Below are 27236 nucleotides of genomic sequence, written 5' to 3' on the forward strand. Positions count from 1 at the left end.
AGACTAATTGATATTTGTCTTTTTCTTTCTCATCCTTTTTATTAGGAGAGTTTGTATCTACAATCTGTTTGCCAGGGAAAGATGATAAAATAAATTTACTTTCCAAATGTTTGACTGCCGGATGGGGAATAACTGAACCTCATCGTGAGTATATTTATTAACTCTTCTAAAATTAGAATCCAAACAATTATATGTGAAGTCTGAGTATACTGTTATTTATTTTCAATTGCTCTGTAGTTTTCATAGGAATGATAGTAGAAAAACTTTTTTTCATAATAGGTCTAAAGGTTACTGCTTGAGTTTTAGGCCATCATATTCATTAACACAAGTTCATTGATTCTAGTTCATTGATACTTCTAAAAACTTGTGTTGGTAACTATCCAGTGATGTTATTACCCAATAAATATTTGTGTGTATTTACTCCCCAATTGTGCTGTGAGTGCACCCACAGACACACACACACACACACACACACACACACACAGAGTTTGTTTTCACAGTAGTGTAGATATTGCTATTGTAAAAACCCATACTTGAAGATGTATGTGCCTGTTCTTAAAGCTGTCAGGCATTTTTCTGAAATGATAGGGTTGTATAAAAGGTAAGTGTGTAGATATGATATTACTTATATGTGGAATCTAAAATGTAACACAAATGAACTTATCTATGAGACAAAAACAGACTCAGACATAGAGAACAGACTTTTGGTTGCCAAGGGAGAGGAAGGGCAGGGGAGGGTTGGATTGGGACTTTGAAACTAGAAGATGCGAGCTATTATATATAGGATGGATAAACAACAAGGTCTTGTTGTGTAGCACAGGGAACCAAATTCAATATCCTGTAATAAATCAGAAAGTAATATGAAAAAGAACATATATATACATTACATATATGTATAAAATGTATATTTATGTCTGAATCACTTTCCCGTATACCAGAAACTATCACAATGTTGTAAATCAACTATACTTCAATGTTTTTTAAAAGGTAAATGGGTGGAAAGATTATGTGAAAATATTCTAGTCCATATAGAGATCAAATCCATGTCTCTGGTCTCACCTACACCCTATTTTCCAAATGAATTAACTAGTTACAAATATCCAACAAAGTAAAGAGTTAGAATGTAATTTCAGTTGTCAGCTTCCAGTCAGTGTCAGCACTTAGAATGTCCTGCTCAGCAGAAGTCAAATCAAAAGAATGAAAAGATGGCAAAACCAATGAAATAAAGTATAGACTTCATATGTCAAAAATGAATTATGTTGTTTGCTTTGTCAACAACTGATTTGGGTGTAAATTTTGTCTTTGTTTTCATAAGGTGGTATCATTTTTATATCTTTTGAGGACTATACTAATGACAAAAGAATGCACATAAAATGTGTTTTGTTGTTTCTGTTGTATAAACCACTGTGGAATAATTGGTTTTTTACAAGTCACCTAATGGCATCATTGAAGTACTGAGAGAGGAAAATGAGTAGGATTTACCCCTTGGAGTCTGTGTATATGTAAGGCTAATTTTGTTTTATCCTTTAATAGCATTTGCCTATGTATTTTTCTTTCTTTTCTACTAGAAGATGAATTTCCTAAAACTGTGCAGCAGGCAAAGGTACCACTGATCAGTAGTATATCTTGTCGAAGCTACTGGGGACTGGAAATTAAAAACACTAATATATGTGGAGGGGCTTCCGGATCATCCTCCTGTATGGTAACTAAGGCCTGCATTCACGAGGGCAGGAGGTTCATTTCAGTGTTGTCTTCTGAATGTTTGTTTGCTGACCAGAAAGAGGTACAAACGTATGGCAGTTTTAAAGTGAAAAATGAGAGGAATAAGTCCATTGCTAAGTTGATGTACTGCGACTGCTAATTTGATATTTGCATAGATTCAGTTTTCAAAAGGAATTACTCATTCCATTGCTAGGTTGAACTACGTGAAACTGATGATTTTCAGCTATTTTTGACCTACAAAAAAATGATGATTTCTTATGGTTTGACATCATAGCTGAATTAGGTAGCTCAAACTACCTATTTCCAGTAGCACTGAAAATATAAAAATGCTTTTGTGTAACTCAAAGCCATCATTTGCTCATTTATATTGATTAGACACATGAAACTTCCTGCATGGTAGTCTATGGTCAGCATAAAATGAATTCATGTTTCTTTCAGCATTGCTTTGAAAATATAAATTTTGATCTGAATCAGAGATCTGTAACATCAGCCAACGAGCTCAGTGGTCCTAGTTCCTTGAGCTGTTGTGATGGGAGAGAGACTTACACTCTTGTCTGATCATCCCCTGCAGTTGGGGGTTAGCGTCCCCCAGGAATCATGCAGTCGGGAGAGTGAACTTTTCTTTTTGCTGGTTGCAGGGAGATTCTGGAGGACCGCTGCAGTGTGGTGAGGGTGGACAGTACAAGCTCATCGGTATTGTGAGCTGGGGCAGCAGTAACTGCCATCCTGCCGCACCAACAGTCTTCACCAGAATTTCTGCCTACACAGACTGGATCACATCCATCACTGGAGGAGAAGCAGGATCACTGGGAGACCAACCTGGTGGGACTGTGATCACAAGTGGGAAAGGAAATACATAACCACATATCTGGAAAACATGTCTCTTGTCATTGCTAAAAAAACTCAATGTCACTTTTCCCAACTTTTGTCATTGAGGAGCTTGGATTTGGTGTATAAATACATTCAATATTAAACATTGGTCACAGAAAGTTAATGTTGGTTCGTGCCTCCTGGGACTTACAATCTTAAATGCCGTTAAATTCATATCCATGTACTATGTATATGTCACATTTGAATACCACCATATATACTTTTTGGGGTTTCCCAGGTGGTGCTAATGGTTAAGAACCTGCTTACCAATGCAGGAGATATAAAGAGGAGATAAAGAGATGTGGGTTCAATCCCTGGGTCTGGAAGATCCCCAGAAGAGGGCATGGCAACCTACTCCAATATTCTTGCCTGAAGAATCCCATGAACACAGGAGCCTTACCAGGGTCCATATGGTTGACTATGGTTCATATGGTCCACAGGAGCTGACTGCAGGTCCATATGGTACTGACTATGGGTTATGGTCCATAGGGTTGCAAAGAGCAGGACATGACTGAAGCTATTCAGCGCAGAACAGCAGCAGGTGGTGCTGATGGTAAACAATCTGCCTGCCAACGCAGGAGACTCAAGAGTCGTGGGTTCGATCCTTGGGTCTGGAGGATCCCCTGGAGAATGGAATGGCAACGCACACCAGTATTCTTGTATGGAAAATTCAATGGGCAGAGCAGTCTCACATGCTACAGTCCATGGGGACTCAAAGAGTCAGACACAACTGAGCATACATATATACTTTTACTATTTTTTCTAATTTGGTTAACATTGAAAGATATGAAGAGAAATGCTACTCCCTCCTTGTAATTCTTAATTTTACTCACACAGATAAGCACAAATATAGGAATGGTCCCAGTAAGTTTCACAATTTCAATGAGCAACTGACATTTAAGAAATGATTTATCAGGCTTATCACTTGAGTTTTAACTTTTTAGGTACAATTTAAGATATTTCCATTGTTTTCAAAACATTTATCTGAATTTCAGCTGACCAGTACCATTACCCTCATCTTTCAAAGCTTAGCCAAAAATTAAGGAAGGCCCTTGAGACCAGAGACGTAATGCCAGAGCCCATCACAAAGATATATAATGTAGAATGAGAAAGAGCTTGAAGCAACTATTTTTTTTCTTATTTCCCACCAATATTTATCATTTGTTTCCAAAATTACAGCATTCAAAAAGGGAGGATAGTTTAACTTTTTAGGTAAGCACAATATAAACAAATCAAAGAACAATCCATAAAGAAATAACTAAAAGATAATTTTTGTTTCTTTTTCTGATCTCCCTTTCTCTTACCCCATTCTTCCCATTCCCTCTCTATTTCTCTTTCTGTCTCTCCTCTCTTTTGCAAATGCTACAAAGGGAAAGTGTTTTTAAATTTCCTAGTATTTACTAAAAACATCTTTTATGAATTTTGGCCTAAATTGCATTCATTGATTTAAATTATACTGTTCGATAGGAACTCAGTAAATTGAAAGATGAGATTTATAATGAAGATTCTCTCATTCTTATGTTAATTTGTCTTGTAGTATTTTTACTTTGTCTCATTAAATTGCTCTCATCTTTTCAGTTAGATGACATTAGGAGAGTTAAAGATGGACTGTATTAAAACATCAGGCCTGTCTAAAGCATTTTTCTTCACAGTGTGACCTACAGGTGGTTAATTTGGATGCTTGTACAATCTCTGGTCTCCTGGGACGGTGATCTGGTGGTGATGCTTGAGGGCTCTGCAGCAAAAGATGTAGGGTTAGCATTTCATGTACTACTTGGGGAAGCTGCCTGACTTTTCTACAAGGGTCAGAGACTATTTGGTGATCTCTTTTCAGCTTCAGTTGGCAGTAATTTTTAAATTGTTCTGTATTTAATCTTTTCCCTGTTGAATAGGACTGTGTTAGACTATTTTACAGTTAGACTGCTTTACTTTCCCTTGTCCTAGTTGAAAGCCAATTTCACTCAGGAGGGACATAAGCTTTATTTCTTACTTCGACTGTTTCTTCTTCCCCAAAACTCTCTTTTATTCTTTCATTTCAAGGTCAAGCTCTATGTATATTAAACTGCAATCAACTGTGTACATTGATATAGTCTGTAAAAGTTATGTAGCCAAATTAAAAAAAAATAGAGACCTAATAACCTAAGTTTTTGCTCATGTGTTTATTTTAAAATGTCCTCCATGAGCACCTGCTGTATGGCAAAGAGGGGCACCTTGAAAGAGGAAATTTCCCTCATCTTTAGAATCTCATTCTAGGGGAGAAGAACGATATACAAAGTTAATTACGATTCTGTATGCCATGGAGCTGCCAGTCTAGGAGGAAACAATCAACACTTTCTGCAAAGATGGATGGAGGTTTTGCAGGAAGAGTAATATTTGAACTGAGTTTTAAAGCTCTAATATTAGTTGACTTGATTTTTGTTTTATGTCTTAATGGTTTATACACTGGTATCTGATGTTAAAGAAATCTGTATCAAGCTATTTTCCTATGAACAACTCCACATACTTTGAGTGTCTCCTATCATTTGGATTCTTGGAACATTTTTGTTGCTGTTGTTCATCCGTCAGCCATAAATTGCATTACCTAATATTCTCTAACTCCCCATCTTATCTTTTTCACAAAATTTTCAATAATGTGAAGTGAAGTTGCTCAGTTGCGTCCGACTCTTTGTGATCCCACGGACTGTAGTCCATCAGGCTCTTCTGTCCATGGGATTTTCTAGGCAAGAGTACTGGAGTACGTTGCCATTTCCTTCTCCAGGGGATCTTCCAGACCCAGGGATTGAACCCAGGTCTCCTGCATTGCAGGCAGATGCTTTGCTGTCTGAGCTACCAGGGAAGTAGTAATAACACAGTTCAATAACATAGTTCCAGTTATTCATACATATTGTCAATTTAACAGTCAACAACTTAGATCCAACAAGTGTCTAATTCTCATCAAAGATTAACTGAGGAGTTAATGTGAGGCTTTGGGCACTTAACTGATTTCATCTTGGTCTCAACTTTATTATCAGTAGCATAACCACTTTCATTTTTCTCTTCCTTATAGATATAAAATAAGAGTAATTTTAACCAAAGTTTCAGTTAGTAGCAACACAAACCACTGTTGGGGCCAAAATATCTAATACATTCATAAAGAGGCAGAATAAAGTGGAAAATTACAACAGAGGCAGTTAAAGCTATAGTAATTAAAACAGAATTCTCCAGGCCAGAATACTGGAGTGGGTAGCCTTTCCCTTCTCCAGGATATCTTCCCAACCCAGGGATCAAACTCAGGTCTCCCACCCTGTAGGTGGATTCTTTACCAGCTGAGCCAAAAGGGTGATATTGCTGCAGAGATGACGAAATCAATCAATAGAATAGAAAGCAAAAGCAAGAAAAAGTGCCATCTTACATTCTCTAAACTGGTAAAATGCATGGTGTGACAATATAAACAGATGAGAAAGTGGAGTGAAGGGAACTCTCCTCACTGGTCAGGGGTGGGGTGCAACTCAGATAACATGGGTAATATTAAAGATGTTAATGTCCTCTGAGTTAGCAATTCTACCTCTAAGGAAATGCCCTAAACGGTTGCATGGCTGCAATTAAATGAAAACATTTGGGGCATGGGTGGGGGTGGTGTAATTTTTTTTTTTTTAATTTTTTACATTGATTCTAACATGAGGTTAGCTTTAACAGTGTCCTGGGAAAGTGATGCAGTCATGACAACTGAGCATGAACAGGAAACTTTACGGAAACATGAATATCAGCAAAAGCTGTCACTCCACATACCCAATACAGAAGCATGGATAATCAAAAGGTAGTATCCTCACATCGGAGAAGGTAATGGCACCCCACTCCAGTACTCTTGCCTGGAAAATCCCATGGGTGGAGGAGCCTGGTAGGCTGCAGTCCATGGGATCGCTAAGAGTTGGACACGGCTGAGCGACTTCACTTTCACTTTCCACTTTTCTGCATCGGAGAAGGAAATGGCAACCCACTCCAGTGTTCTTGCCTGGAGAATCCCAGGGATGGGGGAGCCTGGTGGGCTGCTGTCTATGGGGTCGCACAGAGTCGGACACGACTGAAGCGACTTAGCAGCAGCGGTATCCTCACATAGCAGTAAAAAACACAACACAGTCCACAGGCTCTTTGGATGAATATTAAAAGCAATGATGAGTTTAAAAAGCAAATTTCAGAAGAGTAGGTGCCATAGAAGGGCCAGTAACAGGCAAAATTAAACTGTTTAGCTTCATATATGGTTGAAAAAAATGCCAGGGAGCAAGAATCCACCATTCAGAGCAGTGGGAAGATGGTGGGATAAGACAGAGGAACCACACATAAATGGTTTTAATAATTTTCAAGTTGGGTGGGGGTTTTACAGATGTTTATGATCTTGCTCCATAACTTACATATATTTCTGTGTATATTAAATACTACAGAATATACATATACTTAAAAGTCTTTCAAATAACACTTGCTATTCAGCATAGAACCTGTTCTTCTCTCCAGGTAATTAGAGTTTCACACATGCAGAGCACTAAAGTCTTGCATTTCTGGCAGTCCCCTTTATCTGGAAAGCACAGATTGTCACTGTGTCTTGTGTTCCCTGATATCACTTGATGTCACTGTTAACTTTGCTTAGTTAACACTGGCAGTTACACTTTCTGCCATCCATTCTCTTCCAGTGGAAAAGGGTTTAAAGTTTGTGTTATCTTCTGTGTTAGATATTACCTGACTTTTCCATTTAGATCATTTAACCATTAAAGCTAATCTTATGAAAATATTTGAATATCATATTAATAACCCCTGGGCATAGGGACAAGTGTTGGTTCTGAAATCAGACTTCTTGGGTTCAAATCCCATCTTCATCATTAACTAGCCTTATGTCTTTGGGCAAATTAGCCTCATTATACTTTTACTTTCTCACCTACAGAATGAAGGTAATAAAAAAATATTCATAGAGATATCTTGTAGTTAAAGGAATTTATAAATTTATCTACTTAAAAGAGTGTCAGTCACCTAGTAAACTTTCAATTTATGTTAGTTACTGTTTTGTGCACTTTTTAAAAATAAAACTTTTAAAGAGGATTCCCTCCCCCACCAATCTGACCTTGGGTCCTTTAAAAAATATTTGAACAAAAGAGAACAGTTAAAAAATTGTCACAAAAATGAATGAACCTCAAAATCATTATGCTGACTGAAAAAAAGCCAGTTGCAACAGACTACATGTTACAGTTACACTTATATGGAATGTAGACAAATTTATAGATGGAAAGCAGAACAGTGGTTCCCTAACATTATGGATGGGATTCCATAATAGCTCAGTTGGTAAAGAATCTGTCTGCGATGTAGGAGACCCCAGTTCAATTCCTGGGTCAGGAAGATCCCCTGGAGAAGGAATAGGCTACCCACTCCAGTATTCTTGGGTTCCCCTTGTGGCTCAGCTGGTAAAGAATCGGCCTGCAATGTGGGAGACCTGGGTTGGATCCCTGGGTTGGGAAAATCCCTGGAGAAGGGAAAGGCTACCCACTCCAGTATTCCGGCCTGGAGAATTCCATGGACTGTAAAGACCATGGGGTCGCAAAAAGTTGGACACAACTGAGCAACTTGCACTTTCACTTTTCAAGATTTTGAGTAAATGCAAGAAATAAAATCAGGGTGATGGAAATGTACTAAAATTAGATTATGGTGATGATTGCACAACCCCATACATTTAATAAAATCAGTAAATTGTACACTTATAAAGAATAGTTTCAGTTTTACTTCAATGACAGTTTAATCAGGAGGGGTAAAATCTGATTAAATTCTCATGTTTGAATGTAATAAAATTCAGCAATAAACCATTACATGTAAAAGAAAAAGACTATGTCATATGTTACTTGGGGAAAGATTGATTTAATTAAGCCTTGCTGTTCAACAATATAGTGTATCTAATTATTCAGTTCTTTCTTATGGCCTCCATTTTTTTCAATAATTCTCTCCATAAATTCCTTAAGGATTTAATTTAGGAATGACAATCCCATGAGGCTATCTTAGTAAATTTCCTTGTGCTGAATATTTTATATATATTAATTTAATTCTGAGCACAATTGTATCAAAAAGGCAGTCTCTTTCCCATTTTATCAATGAAGACATTGAAGCTAGGGAGACTGACTTGTTTTATATCAAACACCTGGTTCCAGAGAAAGATGAATACATAGGTTTTACTGATTACAAACCTTAATTACTATATATCACGTGACTGATGGGAGTTTTCAGAAGATAATGCAGGCAAAAGTGTGGAGTTTGGACTGGGGAGATAAGATTAGGAGCATGGAGATATTGGAATTGGGCTGGCTTCAATCACAAACTTAAACATGAGAAGGAAAATCAAATGGAGAGAGATAATAAGACGTACATGTAATAAGGGAGGTTCAATTTTCAGAGAGCTTAAAAATAGTATAAATTTCCTTGAATCCACCAGGAATTTTACTTTCCAGCTGCTTGTTAAAAAGACTTTACTACAGTAGTTTTAGGAATTAGTATTTTTATTCTCTTACCTAAATGAAGTCAGACAGCTGATAGTCTGTCTAAAGGGTTAGAAGGCCTGAGACTTTCCTGTCTTCCTCCTCCACCATCCTCAGTGTATCAATTCAGTTGTCAAGCCATAAAACAGCTGCAGGACTCAGGTCATCACACTCACATTCCAAGATGGGAAATGAGGAAGGGCAAGGAGAAAAGGGGACAAACGGCTTTCAGGAAAGCCCTACTCAGTGACTTTACTTACATGTCTACCTGCCAAGCCTGAGAATTTCATTCTTCACTTGGGTTTAATTGTCCAGGATTCTGGTACTGAAGAAGGAGAGATGAGTATTTACATGCAACCAGAAATCTCTCTCACATTCCTAATTATTATACATTGCTTTAAATTTCACTTTTATCACCTTTTCTAGGAATAAGTACAGAAGAAATAGTGCCAATTAAAAATGATACTGTGGTTGTATAAAGAAAAAGCTATAATTCTTTATTCCACTGCTTTTGATTTCCTATTTCTTCTAGTTATCATTTTTAATAGTCCAGGGCATCTCATAACAATAAATAGGAGTTTCAGAATGAGACAATAGAGAAAATGGAGGGGGAAAATTAATCAAGACAACAAGTCAAGAAAACTTCCTAGACTTAAGGGTATGTGTTGCCAGGTGGAAAGAAGGCATTGGATGCCCAGCACCAGTGTGAGGATGGACCAGATCACAGATGTCACTGTGAGGCTGAAGAGCACTGGAGATAAGAAAATGATAAAAGATTCCAGATAAAAAGAGGTCTCATACTTTGGTCAAGAATTTGAGTGACTTGAGACTCAGAAATATTTAAAGCACGAAAGTGCTTTGCCATGTGGGCCTCTCCCCTGGGCTTCTTGACTCTGCTGATGACAAAACAGCTGCATTTCGCCAACAGATGATGCAAGGTGGGGGTGAGGGGGGAGCAAAGGGGAAGCTGTGCTGTTCTTTATGGCTGTTGCTAGCACCTTTAAAACTTTAAAATGATTTTTAAAAAATTCACCCTTGACAAATCACAGTTTAACTGAATCAAGCCTTTTTGCTTGATGTATGAGTGAGTGAGTGAAGTTACTCAGTCGTTGTCTGACTCTTTGTGACCCCATGTCCTGTAGCCTACCAGGTTCCTCCACCCATGGGATTTTCCAGGCAAGAATACTGGAGTGGATTGCCATTTCCTTCTCCAGGAGATCTTTTCAACCCAGGGATTGAACCCAGGTCTCCTGCATTGTAGGCAGACACTTTACCATCTGAGCCACCGAACCTAGACTTGGTGTATAGACCAAAAAAAAAGACAGTACTAATTTCCCAACCTTATTTTTTCTATCTTTTGCCTCCAAATGGAAGACTCTAATGGATTCCCTACGTGTTCCTTCAGCTTGGACTTGGCTTAGAATAGACATGATGTTAATAGCTTCTCCCACCTTGGGCTCAGCAATCCCCATCTGTATTATGATGAAAGTGCCAAAAGGGATCAATAAGTTATAGATCATCACCCTTATAGATGTGTTAGATGGATGTGATACCAAAATATCAGCCTCAATCTGTGTCCAGGACTCAACTCTTCAGTGAGTTTCCCCCAACCTAACTACTTCTCCATTAGAGGAAAAATCAACTTCTGATCAAGTTTACTCATTCAAAACCTGGTTCATGAGAAAGTGGAGGGCAGGGGGGAACAGGTCTGACTGGCTTCTTCTAAGATCCAGACAGGGAGGAGAGGGACCTCATTGTTGTTGGCTCAACTATCCTTTACTTACAAAAACAAATTTAATACATAAGAGTATTTGGCAGGTTAATCCTGTTGAATAGTAATAGTAAGATATACAATATGTATTCATAATTTTTTGTCAAAGCATCTGAACTCTGACCATATATTTTTTATATATTTGGCTGCTTCTGTTTACATGATATGAAAATCACCTCTAGGGACATATCTTGTGTATGGGATGGAAATTATTTGACCATTTTAGATCAACATCAATATTATATAATATCATAAAATGGAAAAATATCTTCTGCTGTGCTGTTGAAAGTTGATTTTCTGTCATGTTATCCTGTTTTATCCTCTGTAATTATGATAGTTTGACACATCCATAAAATCACAGTCTGCTGTGTAGCATGAAACTGGAAGTAGCTTTAATGAAAGAAATTGATCATTGGGATTGGTAGCTAGTGACTAAATCTGAGGTTAGTGGTGTCATTGACTTTCCTAGGTACAGTGGAGAAGAATAGATTTGGGGGTAATTTATAAAATCTACTTAGGATATATTGAATTTGAGGTGTTTCTAGGGCACTCATATAGCAAAAAGTATTAAATTACCTTAATTTTGTTACTCACTTGCTAAAACTTTTATGCAAATTATAGAGAACTAAAACAAACAAACAACAACAACAAAAACTCCAGCATGAAAACACCTTTAGATCATTTGTACAAAATACAGATTGGTTAGCACTGACTGTTAATTCCCAATCTAACACCTATCTCCTGGTTCTCTTCTGCAGGCAACACTACCAAACCAGGTTCCTTTAACCTAACATACAGCAAGCCCAAACGCTGAGATGCTGAGGTTTGCTGCAACGGCAGGGTTTTTTTTTTTCCACAAGATAGCCAAGCAAGGGGACTAGAAGACAAATCTCAAATCTGGCTTCCTGAAGGCAAGGGGCTTTGAGTATTTATGGAATAAAAAAGCAGGGATATATCTTGTATATGGGATGGAAATTATTTGGCCATTTTATCTCACCACCAATATTATATAATGATATCAGAAAATGGAAAAATATCTGAGTGGCAGAGGCTGGATAAAGGTGAGGTCATTCTGTGAAGGCATTACTAAGCTATAGGCCACTGTGCCTTTAAAAGGTCACCAAACAGACACTCTCACATGCTCAGTTGGTGGTCCCGTCCAGCCTTAACAACTGGGCTTGAATGAGACACAGATGACCTCAAGTTCCTTAAAAATAATGGGTAGACAATGTGTAGGCTATGTACTGCTTGCAGGACAAGTCTAAAAATGACCTCAATTAGTGAAAGCAGGTGAAATGGATTTGACTAATCATTACTGAATGGACATTTTTATTTTTGGAAGCAAATTTTTTCCAGATATAACACCACCATAGCATTAAGTACTTGCCCCTTCCAAGTTAAGTAAGGTTTCAATCTTCAGGAGGAAATTTAGTCTTCACTGAGTAGCTTGGAAGATCATGAGCTGTTTTTTAAATAAGTAAGATCAAATTAGTCAGTTCTGTTTTATTGGGACATCTGATTCTTATGGGGTAGTTGTTACCTTGAAAGTAGACTATTTTAGAGACCAGGGATCAGGTGTAACTAAACAGCAATCAGTTTCCAGCCACACACGAGCTCAATCACACCCACAAAGAAGGAAGGGCTGATGGTATCTTTGCAGCTAAGATAAAGAAACACTTTAAGCAAGGTGAAAAGACAGCCTTCAGAATGGGAGAAAATAATAGCAAATGAAGAAACTGACCAAGAATTAATCTCAAAAATATACAAGCAGCTCATGCAGCTCAATACCAGAAAAATAAACAACCCAATCAAAAAATGGGCCAAAGAACTAAACAGACATTTCTCAAAAAAAAAAAAAAAAAAAATACAGATGGCTAACAAACACATGAAAAGCTGCTCAACATCACTCATTATCAGTAAAATGCAAATCAAACCAAGCTGAGGTACCATCTCATGCTGGTCAGGATGGCTGCTATCAAAAAATCTACAAACAATATATGCTGGAGAGGGTGTGGAGAAAAGGGAACTTTCTTACACTGTTGCTGGGAATTCAACTAGTATAGCCACTATGGAGAACAGTATGGAGATTTCTTTAAAACCTGGAAATAGAACTGCCATATGACTAAGCAATCCCACTGCTGGGCATACACAGGAAACCAAGGAAACCAGAATTGAAAGAGACACATGTACCCCAATGTTCACTGCAGCACTGTGTACAATAGCTGGGACATGGAAACAACCAAGATGTCCATTGGCAGACGAATGGATAAGAAAGTTGTGGTACAAATACACAATGGAAGTATTCAGTTCAGTACAGTTGCTCAGTCATGTCCGACTTTAGCAACCCCGTGGACTGCAGCACACCGGGCTTACCTGTCCATCACCAACTCCCAGAGCTTACTCAAACTCATGTCCTTTGAGTCAGTGATGCCATTCAACCATCTCATTCTCTGTCGTCCCCTTCTCCTCCTGCCGTCAATCTTTCCCAGCATCAGGGTCTTTTCAAATGAGTCAGTTCTTCGCATCAGGTGGCCAAAGTATTGGAGTTTCAGCTTCAGTATCAGTCCTTCCAATGAATATTCAGGGATGATGTCCTTTAGGATTGACTCGTTCGATCTCCTGCAGTCTAAGGGACTCTCAAGAGTCTTCTCTAAAGCCACAGTTTAAAAGCATCAATTCTTCAGCACTCAGCTTTCTCCACAGTCCAACTCTCACATCCATACATGACTACTGGAAAAGCCATAGCCTTGACTAGACAGACCTTTGTTAACAAAGTAATGTCTCTGCTTTTTAACATGCTGCCTAGGGTGGTCATACCTTTTCTTACAAGGAGCAAGCATCTTTTAATTTCATGGTGGCAGTCACCATTTGGAGTGCTTTTGGAGCCCACAAAAATAAAGTCTGTCACTGTTTCCATTGTTTCCCCATCTATTTGCCATTAAGTGATGGGACCAGATGCCATGATCTTAGTTTTCTGAATGTTGAGTTTGAAGCCAATTTTTTCCACTCTCCTCTTTCACTTTCATCAAGAGGCTCTTTAGTCCTTCTTTACTTTCTGCCATAAGGGTGGTTTCATCTGCGTATCTGAGGTTATTGGTATTTCTCCCGGCAATCTTGATTCCAGCTTGTGCTTCTTCCAGCCTACATTTCGCGTGATGTACTCTGCATATAAGTTAAATAAGCAAGATGACAATATACAGCCTTGACATACTCCTTTTCCTATTTGGAACCAGTCTGTTGTTCCATGTCCAGTTCTAAATGTTGCTTCTTGACCTGCATACCGATTTCTCAGGAGGCAGGTCAGGTGGTCTGGTATTCCCATCTCTTTCAGAATTTTCCACAGTTTGCTGTGATCCACAGAGTCAAAGGCTTTGGTGTAGTCAATAAAGAAAAAGTAGATGTTTTTCTGGAACTCTCTTGCTTTTTCTATGGTCCAGTGCATGTTGGCAATTTGATCTCTGGTTCCTCTGCCTTTTCTAAATCCAGCTTGAACATGAGGAAGTTCATGGTTCATGTACTGTTGAAGCCTGGCTTGGAGAATTTTGAGCATTACTTTGCTAGACTGTGAGATGAGTGCAATTGTGCAGTAGGTTGAACATTCTTTGGCATTGCCTTTCTTTGGGATTGGAATGAAAACTGACCTTTTCTAGTCCTGTGACCACTGCTGAATTTTCCAAATTTGTGGGCATATTGAGTGCAGCACTTTCACAGCATCATCTTTAAGGATTTGAAATAGCTTAGCTGGAATTCCATTACCTCCACTGGCTTTGTTCAGAGTGATGCTTCCTAAGGCCCACTTGACTTTGGATTCCAGGATGTCTGGCTCTAGGTGAGTGATCACACCATCGTGGTTATCTGGGTCATGAGGATCTTTTTTGTATAGTTCTTCTGTGTATTCTTGCTGCCTCTTCTTAATATCTTCTCCTTCTGTTAGGTTTCTATCCTTTATTGTGGTCATCTTTGCGTGAAATGTTCCCTTGGTATCTCTAATTTTCTTGATGAGATCTCTAGTCTTTCTCATTCTCTTTCTAATTGTTTTCCTCTATTTCTTTGCATTGATTGCTGAGGAAGGCTTTCTTATCTCTCCTTGCTGTTCTTTGAACTCTGCATTCAAATGGGTATATCTTTCTTTTTCTCCTTTGCCTTTAGCTTCTCTTCTCACAGCTTTTTGTAAGGCTTCGTCAGTCAACCATTTTGCCTTTTTACATTTCTTTTTCTTGGGGATGGTCTTGATCACTATCTCCTGTAAAATGTCGCAAACTACTCAGCTATTGAAAAGAACACATTTAAATCAGTTCTAATGAGGTTGATGAAACTGGAACCTATTATACAGAGTGAAGTAAGTCAGAAAGAAAAACACCAATACGGTATATTAACACATATATATGGCATTTTGAAAGATGGTAACGATGACCCTCTACACGAGACAGCAACAGAGACACAGATGTAAAGAACAGACTTTTGGACTCTGTAGGAGAAAGAGAGGGTGGGATGATTTGAGAGAATAGCACTGAATCAGGTATATTACCATATGTGAAATAGATGACCAGTCCAAGTTCAATGCATGAAACAGGGCATTTGAAGCCAGTGCATAGGGACAACCCTGCATATGGGAGGGGGATAGAGGTGGGAGGGGGGTTTGGGATGGGGACACAAGTACACCCATGGCTGACTTATGTCAGTGTATGGCAAAAACCACCACAATATTGTAAAGTAATTAGCCTCCAATTAAAATAAATAAATTAAAAAAAGAAACACTTTAGATATATATTAACTCAGTTAGTCCTTACAACAATCTTTGAGACATTATTGTGCATTTTATAGATAAACAAAAGAGGACAAAAGAGATAAAATAATATGCCTAAGGTCACAGGCTAGTAAGTGATTGAACTGGAATTTTAGCCCAAGAAATCCTGGCTGCAGTGTCTGTGATCCTAACCACGCTACTATGTTTCTTCTTAAATATCAATTTAAGCTTTAAATCAATTTAGAGGTGGTTTAAAGTTTTGGGGCTAATCTTGAGATGAAAGTCTGGAAGTGAAATTCCATCTGTGCAAATTATTTGCCCTTATTTTCTAGGATGTTTTAAATTTAGTAAAATTTTATATTTCAGTAAATGTTAATTCATTAAATAAAATGATTTTTCCTTTGAAAGGCAGTTTGGTTCTATGGTCAAGATTTTTCTGCATCTCCTAGTTTTTTGACTTTGGGTAAATTACTTAACTGCCACTTATCTCTATTTCCATATCTAGTAAGTGAATAGTATTGTGAGGGTTAAATGAGAAACACACAGTAAAGCATATAAATATTGCTTACAGGGGGGAAAAAAGTGCTGTTTACCCTTTAAGAATTAGTCATTATTATCTTTTTGTGAGAATTTTTGGTCAATTAATCTTAAAATTGAAATCTCAATGTCTGCAAAATCTGGTAACACGTGGGCTTGCTCTTGAACCCTTTCTTTTCAAAGTCCCCTCTGTTGCTTCTTATGATAGCAAGTGTTAGAAAAAGCTGAATGAAGCATTAATTTTCTTTCTCAATAAATAGTTGAGTGCTTAGAAATGTACTGGTGATATAAGATTGACGGAGACAGATGTGCTTTTTTAAATTTAATTTTTAATTGGAGGATAATTACAATATTGTGATGGCTTCTGTCACACATCAACATGAATCAGCCATGGGTATACATATATCCCCTGCCTCTTAAATCTCCCTCTCCCTTCCTCCCCGTCCCACGCCCTAGGATGTCACAGAGCACCAGCTTTGTGTTCCCTGTGTCATACAGTATATTCCCATTTTACATGTGGTAATACACCTGTTTCAATGCCACTCTCTCAAATCATCCAACCCTCTTTCTCCCCTACTGTGTACCAAAAGTCTGTTCTCTATGTCTGCATCTCCATTGCTGCCCTATAGATAGGTACATCAGAATCTTTGTAGATCAGATGTACTTTCTTATGGAGCCTACTAATTGTTGGCCAAAAAGTTCGTTTGCATTTACCCATAAGATACTACGGAAAGATCCGAACGAACTTTTTGGCCAACCCATAGACAAGAAAAACATTTAATAAATGTTACCTGGTCTTAAAAGCAAAGTTTAAACGTTCTTGACGGAAGAAAATAAAGAGGTAAAGAGAGACTGCACAAAACGTCATGAGAGTTTTGGAGGAGTGATACATATAGGGCTGTAAATGTTAATCCCTGCGTGAGATTCGTTCTGTGGTCTCTAACTTTTTGTATGCGTGCCTATGCGGGTGTGTATTCCCTTTTCCCTCGCTCAGTGGAGTCCTACTCTTTGCGACCCTATGGACTACATAGCCTGCCAGGCTAGTCTATCCGTGGAATTTTCCAGCCAAGAATTCTGGAGTGGGTTGCCACTTTCTACTCCCGGAGATCTTCACTACTTAGGGATTAAACCCATGTCTCTTGTGTCTTCTGCATTGGCAGGCAGATTCTTTACTAGTCGCGCTAGTTGGGAAGCCCCAGGTTTCCAAATTGGTAGATTACAAATCCCTCCCTGGAGAAGTTACTTCCGTATCAGCCAAATGGGTATAACTGAAATAAATTTAAATCTCTTCTATTTAGCCACACCCTTTTAATTTGAACCACGCCTCTTGATTCACAGAGCACGGCGTCAGCAAAGGGAATATCGCGAGAGCTCTTTCACCAACTCCGTGTTGACGTTTTCAACGGTGGTAGTGGCTTCTGTTCTCGCGATATTTCCGGGTAAATGGGAGCCCGGGCGACCCGGGCTTCTGTGAAACATGGCGGTCGGCTGGGACCGTAACACAAGGTAAGATACTGAAACCCCGCCGGGTGCTGTTCCCTCGCTTGCTCCAGGGCTGTTCAGGGCATGAATGTGGTTAAAGTAGTGAGAGCCAGTTGTAGGACTGGCTCCCGGTCTTAATTCCTCTCTTCTGGAGAACGGGCCGGACCTGGGAGCCACTCTACCTATCTTCCCGGGGGCGTTACTGGCAGGACCCTGGGCAGCGCTGCGCCGGGAATCTCCTCGTTCTCCGGTCCAGTGTTTCTGCGCTGTCTTACAACTTGAAGGAGTTTAGGTACTTCCCCGTAGCTTCTGACCCTGGCCCATTGCTGCTTATAGCGCCCCGTGCCCCGGTGGCTCCTCCCGTCCGCAGGCGAGGAGGGTCCCACGTTGTAAAGACCTGCCTGATGGTGTCCGGATTTCCCGGGTGTCTGGCTTCCATCTCCGTTCAGACAAATACCAAATTCTTCGCAGCAAGTTGCTCCCTGTCTGAGAAAGACCTAGATCTTCTTAGCCTCTCCTCAGGAGGTTCGCGCACCGCTTAGGAAAATGAGAAAGGGGTTAGGATAGGACGAGATGCTATAGGAGAGAGAGGTTCGAGTGTCAATACTTTTCAGAAATCCTCGAGAGTTAAGAAACCATCGTTAGGTAACAGTCGACTCGTGGTAGAGAATACCCTTCGGTATTGGTAATATATAGAATTAGTAGGTAATTGTTTGAGAAAAGGCGTTCTTGTAACTTTTATATTTAGGATTTAATGCCCTCAGGACAACGCAAAGTTACATAATATCTGTTAAAATGTTGCAAGACGGGCCTTCAGAAGCAGTCAAAGATACAGTTAAAAATGGGATTTACTTGTTCGCAATTGTATTTAAATATTTCACTGTACTCTAGTATACAGCCATTATAAAGAAATGAATCAGGTTTGTTCACGAAAGAGTCTAGTAGGTATGTTTGTTTACTTAATTTGTTTATTCGTATCTCCACATTGTTGCAATTATTCCAGGTCTCTTAGAGGAAAAACATGAAAAAAAGAAATTTCAGGTTTTCTTTAGGGGGAGAAGAGGGAGTGAATTTCTTTCTTTGTGATGGTAGAATTCAGTCACAGCTGATTGTTATAATTCAGGGTACAAATCATAAAAATATTCCAAGCTTTAAAGTCTCAGAGGAAATTAGTACTGACTTGGAATAATAACAGCAAAAAAAAAAAAGAAAATGATAAATTTCCTAAAGGGTTAGTGATTTAATTGGAAGAAATGGTGAAACTTATTTTTAATAGAAGTTACTTTTTAGGCTGCAACAAAGTAGCAGCCTGGTACAAATCCTTTTCAACAGTTTTTCAATATTTATTATGATTCTGCCTCTTAATGTCCTGATGGATAAATTAACCTCTTTTTGCTTTAGTTTCCTTATTTGCAAAATGGAGGTAATAATACCAGACTCAGAAGGTGGGTGGTGATGCTCAAAGTGTTAGCTCTTGTTAATTTTTAATTTTTGTTTTCTATTTTCTATAACTACTCACAAAATGTTGCTTTTGTACTTAGCCAAAATATAGAATGAAGAAGATGCTTTTTAAAGTAATTTATTTGATTCCAAAGTTGATTATACTTTTCAGTCTATATGGTTAATTTGTGCTTAAGCTCCATCTTCCAACTGCTTGCTTTCTTAAGCTGTTATCCTCTCTTTAATTACTAAGTTACAGATTTCTTCTTTCTACTACTTCATGCAGTCTTAATACAGTCTAGGTCAATGACCTAGTGCCTTGGTAACCCATTCTCCTTGCTTTTGGGGAGCTTCATTCTATTGTCAATATATTTCATGTGTCACTGACCTCTTCTTCACACTTTCCTTACTTTCTTAATTCAATTTTGTGTGCTTTTATTGAGTAGTTACTAGAGTCAAACCTTGCTTCATCTTGTTATTAGGTGCATCCAACTTGTGTTGCCAGCACTCTATGTCTCTCAACTTTTATTCTATTAATTTACATAATCCTCAGTCTATTCATGGTATTATCAACTAATTCAGATACTCTTTCCACCTTCCTAAAGACTTTAACAAATCTCAGCTATCTTATAAGTCTTTGCATTTCTTTTGAAAATTAGACACAGACATTTGTCAAATGACTCATTTTTATCTTGATTAAAAACTGTGAGGTAAACCATTATGTCTCCATCCCTCCTTTTAAAATAAAATTATAATAGAGAATTGTGAGAACTTGAGGATCTTTTCAAATTTGTCATATAGCTAGTAAGTGCCTAGAAGAACCCCAAGTATTTCCAATCATAGAACTCACATTTATGCCATCTTATTTGCTTCCAAGTAAACATTTTTTAAAAATGTCACTTGGAAGGTTGTTAGATTTGCTTGAATTATGTTAGTGTAAATAATTGTAATTATTTAACATTTTACTCTATTGTAAAAAGTTTTAAAGTAAAAAGAATGAGTCCTTTTTTGATATCTAGTGCTGTAAAGTGAAACTAAATTATCTTTCATAAATTTTTTCTTTTGTATTCTAATGCAGTATTATTAAGTGGCTTAAATTTACAGATAAGTCATAGTTTTGTTTTTCATTTTTGAAGTTCAGTGGCAGCCTGAATAGTATTTATTCCACCTCTTTTCTCATTCATATTAATGACGTGTTAATTTCACAGGGCTGACTTAGCAAATTACCATCTGCCTGGTTTTAAAAAATAGAAATTTGTTTTCTTTCAATTCTGGAGGCCACCAAACTGAAGTAAAGGTGTCAGCAGGGCCATACTGCCTCTGACAGCTCTAGGAAAGAAACCTTCCTTGCCTGTTCTAACATTTGGGCAATCCTTGGCTCCTTGGCTTGTAGATTCATCACTCTAATCTCTACCTGTCTTCACATGGCATAGTCCCCAGTGTGTCTGTGTATCCTCACATGGCTTGTCATAAAGGCACTGGTCATGGATGTCCGACTCTTTGCTACCCCATATACTATATACAGTCCATGGAATTCTCCAGGTCAGAATACTGGAGTGGGTAGTCTTTCCCTTCTCCAAGGGATCTTCCCAACCCAGGGATTGAACCCAGGTCTCCCATATTGCTGGTGGATTCTTTACCAGCTGAGCCACAAGGGAAACCCTCATTGGATTTGGGGCCACCTTAATATGGTATGATCTCATCTTAATTAGTTGTATTTTTGAAAACCCAGCTATTTTCAAATAAGACCCATTCACAGATACCAGGGATTAGGACTTGGATGTATCCTTTTGGGAGGCATAGTTCACCTCACAACAATGCATATGTATTAACCAATTAAATATTTTTCATATTGTCAAATATATGTTAAAAATAGAAGTTAGCTCATAAAGTGTGAGTAGCAGGAGTAAATTGTGTCTCCACAATTCCCACTTTTCTTCTTTTCTTCCTTTTTGTTTATAGAAATAATTAAATGTAATGGAGCCATAGAAGTGTCATGAATTCTGTATTTTAATTTTGGCAAAGCATCTGATAGTCTCATTGTATTCACATGGACGCAGATGATGAAATACTGGCTGTGTGGTATTACTTAGATTGAGTGTTGATAATATGTGCCTGTGTTCCAGCATGAAAGTTGGTTTCATATTTCTTATCCAGTTTTTCAAAGCATTGTTTGAGTCTCAGTTGTTATCAATGACTTAGTAGAGCTTACGTGTTTTATTTTTTAGTATACACAGCAGTATAGGAGAGAAATTGAAGATATGGTACTGGAGATTGTCAAATTATGAAAACCGCTGGGCAAAGGAATCTAGCATAATGGCTCCTAAATTTTGTTAACCAGTACACAAAGTATGTAGAAATCAGGGAAAGGGGCTGGGCTTAAGGGCTAATGTAGAATTGAAGTTTTTAATTTTATTAAAGAAAGACATCCAAAAACAAAACAAAAAACTTTCTGTCTGCTTTACCCTTTCACCAAAGAAAGGATATTTGGCACATTAAAAAAAAAAAATAAAGGAAAGGAAATAATTTCAGAATAAAACACAGATTTTTTTTAATAGAATAAATTTAACTTTAAAAATTCTTATTATTGTTTTTTTCATTTAGTAGGTACTGATTAGAAACTTTTGTGACAAAATGGCAGTCCTGTGGCTCTGGAAATCACCGATCTAGGGTCTTTCTAAATGTGTTTTTGAAAATGGCTAACTGAGCTGGATGGAGAAGCAAATTCAATGGGAATGGGAGCAGTGGAACTGCATGACGGGGAGGAATCCAAGGGATTGAGAACACAGGGAAAGTGAAGAGTAGGTTTTTCCCTAGTCAAGAAATTAAAGAACTGCAAGGATAATTGTTTCTGCTCAGAGAAGAAAAGTAGTGTTTTGGGTATTAGCAGCAGAGCAATTTTAAATTTGAGCTTCCCAGGTAGCTCAAATGGTAAAGAATCTGCCTGCAATGTGGGAGACCTGGGTTTGATCCCTGGGTTGGGAAGATCCCCTACAGAAGGGCATGACAACTCCTCCAGTAGTCTTGCCTGGAGAATCCCATGGACAGAGGAGTCTGGTGGGCTACATACAGTCCATGAGTTTGCAAAGAGTTGGAGAAGACTCTTGAGAGTCCCTTGGACTGCAAGGAGATCAGCCCTGGGATTTCTTTGGAAGGAATGATGCTAAAGCTGAAACTCCAGTACTTTGGCCACCTCATGCGAAGAGTTGACTCATTGGAAAAGACTCTGATGCTGGGAGGGATTAGGGGCAGGAGGAGAAGGGGACAACAGAGGATGAGATGGCTGGATGGCATCACTGACTCGATGGACGTGGGTCTGAGTGAACTCCGGGAGTTGGTGATGGACAGGGAGGCCTGGCGTGCTGCGATTCATGGGGTTGCAAAGAGTCGGACACGACTGAGCGATTGATCTGATCTGATCTGATCTGGACACGACTGAGCAGCTAACACACACACAATTTTAAAAGTTCAGAGGAGCCAAATGTGACCTTGTTCGTGTGTGGCTTTGTATAGAATTAAGATGGAAGTGATTGGAGAATAAATGTTATGCTTACATGATAAAAGAGTTATCACTGTGAGTGAGTGCCTGAGTGTCATAAGATGGCAATGGGATGGGGAAGGAGAGAAGTATAGACCTGGGTTCGATCCCGGGGTTGGGAAGATCCTTTGGAGGAGGGCATGGCAACCCACTCCAGTATTCTTACTTGGAGAATCCCATGGACAGAGGAGCCTGGTGGGCTACAGTCCATGGGGTCTCAAAGAGTCGGATACATAATATGAAAGTTAGGTATAATTCTGTATAGTATGTGTGTTTATTATTATTAGAAGATAGACTTAAAAAGGGAAGAGACGGTCAAGAAATCATGTTGAAACCTGCTCTTTCTTTACCTGAGAGTCTCATAAAAGAAGTAGGATTCAAAGAGAAATGCCACTAGGAGAATGTCAAGTTTCATAAATAGCAGGTAGAAGGCTTGCTTTTAGAAAAACTAGAAGTTTTCAGATGACTTGTTCATATCAAAATAGTGGCTCTATAGAGCAGACTGGCAGTTTTTGAGGTGGAACGAATTTCTCGGGTGTAGATTAGTGCTGAGGTAATAAGAATGAAATAAGAGCAGCAGAGTGGCGGGTGCTCAAGTGTAGAATAGAGCTGCCTTGAGGGGAAGGTGAGACCCTCGCCAGTTCACCAGGGACATGGCCTGTTGTTGTCAGCTTTTCTGTCCTAGGTTTGGGGAGAGCCAATGAGAGTGCCCTCTATGCGTTCTCTGGGTCAGGCTGTGGAATTGTAGAAACTAAAAATGGGAGAGGGAGATAGCCAGTGAGTACACTAGTTAAATGATTAAGGGAGGAGTACTGGATAGGCTGTATGAATTATTAGAGTGTTGGGAAAACCAACTACTTGCTTGCCATATCTTTATACTTAGATTCAATTTATAAGAAAGCATTTGTAAGGCTTATTAAAATACATAGAATGTTTAGAAAAGAAAATTCACAGTTTTATTCTTTTGCTCAACAATGCTGTAGCTACTAGGAGCCAACCACTGTTAAAGGTGCTGGGGATATACTATAGTGAATGAAATAAGAAAAATTTCTACTTGTAGATCTTATGTTTTTACATATTTATCTAAGTATGGATGTTTTGATTGGAAAGCTGTGCTGTCATGAATGTTAATGGGGAATTTCCCACCTTTCTTCTTTTCTTCCTTCCATAAATATTTACCAAGTAACCTCATGTGCATTGGAGATACGAAGGCTAAGTTACCCATGGTCCCTGCCTTAAAATTACTATGGAGCAATCAAGCAGGTAGAAATAGTGTGATAAAACTACAGTGTTCTAGGAGCAAATGCTGTAACTCATGTTCGAGGTCATTGAAGGTTTTTCCTCCTTGAGAGAGATGTTTAGACTGAGACATGAAGAAAGTTAGCCAAATGTAGAGGTGGGGTAGGAGGGGGAGGATATTTCTAGTAGACAGAATAGTGTGTTTAAGGAATAGAAAGTGATTTTGTAAGTTGGGTCTGTGTTTTCAGTGCTTTGTAAAACATGTTGGGATAGATAGATTTCAAACTCCTTAAATGTAATGAGAACCTATATAAATGTTTTAAAATGAAACTTATATGATAAGTTTTATGTATTATATTAAAAATATTATTGACTATCATATAGAGAGTGAATCGAAGGTTTGAAGATCGTTTGAAGCAATGAAGAAATAGATTATGGCAGCTGAGACTAAGATCCTAGTAAGGAATTTCTCTGGGCCTGGAAAAGTTAGAATTGCGAGAAATTTAAGAAGAGTTTAAGGATGAAATCCATGTTTCTAGCTTGTGCATTTGGATGCATGTGTCATCATTAATTTAGGGACACAGAAGGAGAAACAGGTTTGGTAGGGTGAAGTGTTTATTTTTAGGCATGTTTACTCTAAGTTGTCTTTCCAATGCGCCAATGAAAATATAATAGAAGGCAGAAAGATATTCATGTCTGCAGAAAGATTTGGATTGGTAGTAAAGTTTTGAGAGAAATCAACGTGTTGATGAAAATGGAAGGGATGGGAGACCACTTGGGGAAAGTGTGGAGGTTGAGAGAAGGGCCTAGTGCAGAATCTGAGAGGAAGAAGAATCTGCAAAATAAGCCAAATCAGGAATGTAGTATTACCTCAGCCAAGGTATGAGACTGTTTCAAGAGGACTGTTTCAAGAGGAAAAGAAGTGATGAACAAGTGAGAAAATGTATTCTCTCAGAAGCAAAACTGAATTAAGGCCAAAATTGTCCTTTGGATTTGGTACTAAGGAAATTGTTGATGACCTTGTTGAGAGCAAATTTAGTTGAGAACTGAGGAATTAGTCTCAGGATATGAATGGAGACAACTCATTCCTTTAAGTGTCATATCTTTTTGCCTTTTCATACTGTTCATGGGGTTTTCAAGGCAAGAACACTGAAGTGGTAGCCAGAGATCTGTACAGTAGTTGAGTTGGATTTGAGCTTGCCTTGAGAGTTTTGTTTTAAAGTTAAGTGGCTTGAACCTATTTATTATTTAACTCCTGTAGGAGAGAATGAGTAGAAATTTGAAAGATGGAAGAAGGATCAGTCTTGGTGCTATTACTGCTAAGTGGATGTAGAAAATAAATTTGATTACTGAGTTGAACAAACATGAGGAGCCATGGCTTATGCTTAATAAACACTCAGAAGCTTAATTTACATCTATCGTGGGAATCAAACTCTGCCTTCTCTTTTGTCTACATGTTATTTTTTTCCTTAGGAAAACCATCTATATGAAAACCAAATTATAATCTGAAGGCCACTTTTAAACATGGAATCAGTAGGGGGAGTTAGTTGGATGTTTATAATAGCAAATGAAATCAGCCCTGTAATGCATTCAGCTTCCCTTTAGGGCCGTGGTTCTGCATGGGCTGATTACGTAGTGCCCCTGGTTAGGGCCTGCTCTCTTTTGGGCAGTGTTTGTGATTCCTGTCAGTGTTTACCTCTCTGGTCTCCTTTTTCTCCATGAATACTCTTTCTATGGTCTGTTCTTTCTGTATTAATACTATTTAGATTTTAGATAAATCTTTCTGCTTTCTTCTAGACACTGCTTTTCTTTTAGTGACTTCTACAACCAATAGAATTTGACTTATTCTGTTAGGTGTTAATTTTTTCAATACAGCTTTGATTTTGGTAATGCTTGTAGTATCACCTATCATGTTAATATAAATCAGCCATATAAAATTATATAAATATTTGTGATTTCAGTTATGGCTAGCATATTTTAGATATAGTTGGCATACTGATCAAAAGGAGAATAGCAAGCAGTCAATTTTTAAATAATATTTTTACTATCAGAGCAGATCACATCAGTCGCTCAGTCGTGTCCGACTCTTTGCAACCCCATGAATCGCAGCACGCCAGGCCTCCCTGTCCATCACCACCTCCCGGAGTTCACTCAGACTCACGTCCATCGAATCAGTGATGCCATCCAGCCATCTCATCCTCTGTCGTCCCCTTCTCCTCCTGCCCCCAATCCCTCCCAGCATCAGAGTCTTTTCCAATGAGTCAACTCTTCGCATGAGGTGGCCAAAGTACTGAAGTTTCAGCTTTAGCATCAGTCCTTCCAAAGAAATCTCAGGGCTGATCTCCTTCAGAATGGACTGGTTGGATCTCCTTGCAGTCCAAGGGACTCGCAAGAGTCTTCTCCAACACCACAGTTCAAAAGCATCAATTCTTTGGCGCTCAGCCTTCTTCACAGTCCAACTCCCACATCCATACATGACCACAGGAAAAACCATAGCCTTGACTAGACAAACCTTTGTTGGCAAAGTAATGTCTCTGCTTTTGAATATGCTATCTAGGTTGGTCATAACCTTCTTTCCAAGGAGTAAGCGTCTTTTTAATTTCATGGCTGCAGTCACCATCTGTAGTGATTTTGGAGCCCAGAAAAATAAAGTCTGACACTGTTTACACTGTTTCCCCATCTATTTCCCATGAAGTGATGGGACCAGATGCCATGATCTTCGTTTTCTGAATGTTGAGCTTTAAGCCAACTTTTTCACTCTCCACTTTCACTTTCATCAAGAGGCTTTTGAGTTCCTCTTCACTTTCTGCCATAAGGGTGGTGTCATCTGCATATCTGAGGTGATTGATATTTCTCCCGGCAATCTTGATTCCAGCTTGTGTTTCTTCCAGTCCAGCGTTTCTCATGATGTACTCTGCATATAAGTTGAATAAACAGGGTGATAATATACAGGCTTGACGTACTCCTTTTCCTAGATAATTTGTAAAGTTCAAAATTTTGTAAAGAGAACAAAATTCTCCCATGATCTACTTAAAACATTTTGTGTATAGGCTTTCAGTTTTTTTCCCAAATATCTTTTTCCCTGCCTCTAATAAAACTGGAATATGGCCTTCTAGTCTTTTCTTAACATGTTACGAGTATTTTTGTACATTATTGTATTTTCTTTTATAAGATTTTCAGTGCTTACCTAGATTCAGAACTTTTAATTCACTGAATTTGTATATTGGATATGAGAATTTTGTGAAATACTCTCATAATGAAATTTTTGTGCACAACACATATATTTTCCTTAGGATACATTCCTAAAAGAGGAATTTACTTGGTGAAAAGAGGAGTGGTGAATATTTGTTTTGTTGTTAGCAATATATGAGCATGTCTGTTTTACTTCATTGTCATCCTTTAATG

At 38.4% G+C, this 27236-nt stretch overlaps 2 protein-coding genes across 3 annotated transcripts in view; both read left to right on the forward strand.

Annotated features, from left to right (window-relative positions):
• Positions 1 to 2716, forward strand: part of OVCH1 (ovochymase 1) — a 94271-nt gene extending 91555 nt beyond the window's left edge. The window contains exons 24-26 of one of the 2 annotated variants that reach the window (XM_019961395.2): positions 46 to 144; positions 1569 to 1702; positions 2361 to 2716. In XM_019961395.2, coding sequence (XP_019816954.2) covers positions 46 to 144; positions 1569 to 1702; positions 2361 to 2582 — 455 coding nt within the window. In that variant the 3' untranslated portion in view covers positions 2583 to 2716. Of the gene's footprint in view, positions 1 to 45; positions 148 to 1568; positions 1703 to 2360 lie in introns of those variants that run through there. The other variant, XR_011566712.1, reaches the window with a different exon arrangement.
• A 14772-nt stretch (positions 2717 to 17488) lies between these two features.
• Positions 17489 to 27236, forward strand: part of ERGIC2 (ERGIC and golgi 2) — a 44049-nt gene continuing 34301 nt past the window's right edge. Inside the window, exon 1 of the mRNA XM_019961397.2 lies at positions 17489 to 17638. The gene's annotated coding sequence lies outside the window, so the exon portion shown is untranslated. The remainder of the gene's footprint in view (positions 17639 to 27236) is intronic.

This window comes from Bos indicus, chromosome 5, assembly GCF_029378745.1.
Source record: "Bos indicus isolate NIAB-ARS_2022 breed Sahiwal x Tharparkar chromosome 5, NIAB-ARS_B.indTharparkar_mat_pri_1.0, whole genome shotgun sequence".
Lineage (NCBI taxonomy): Eukaryota > Metazoa > Chordata > Mammalia > Artiodactyla > Bovidae > Bos > Bos indicus.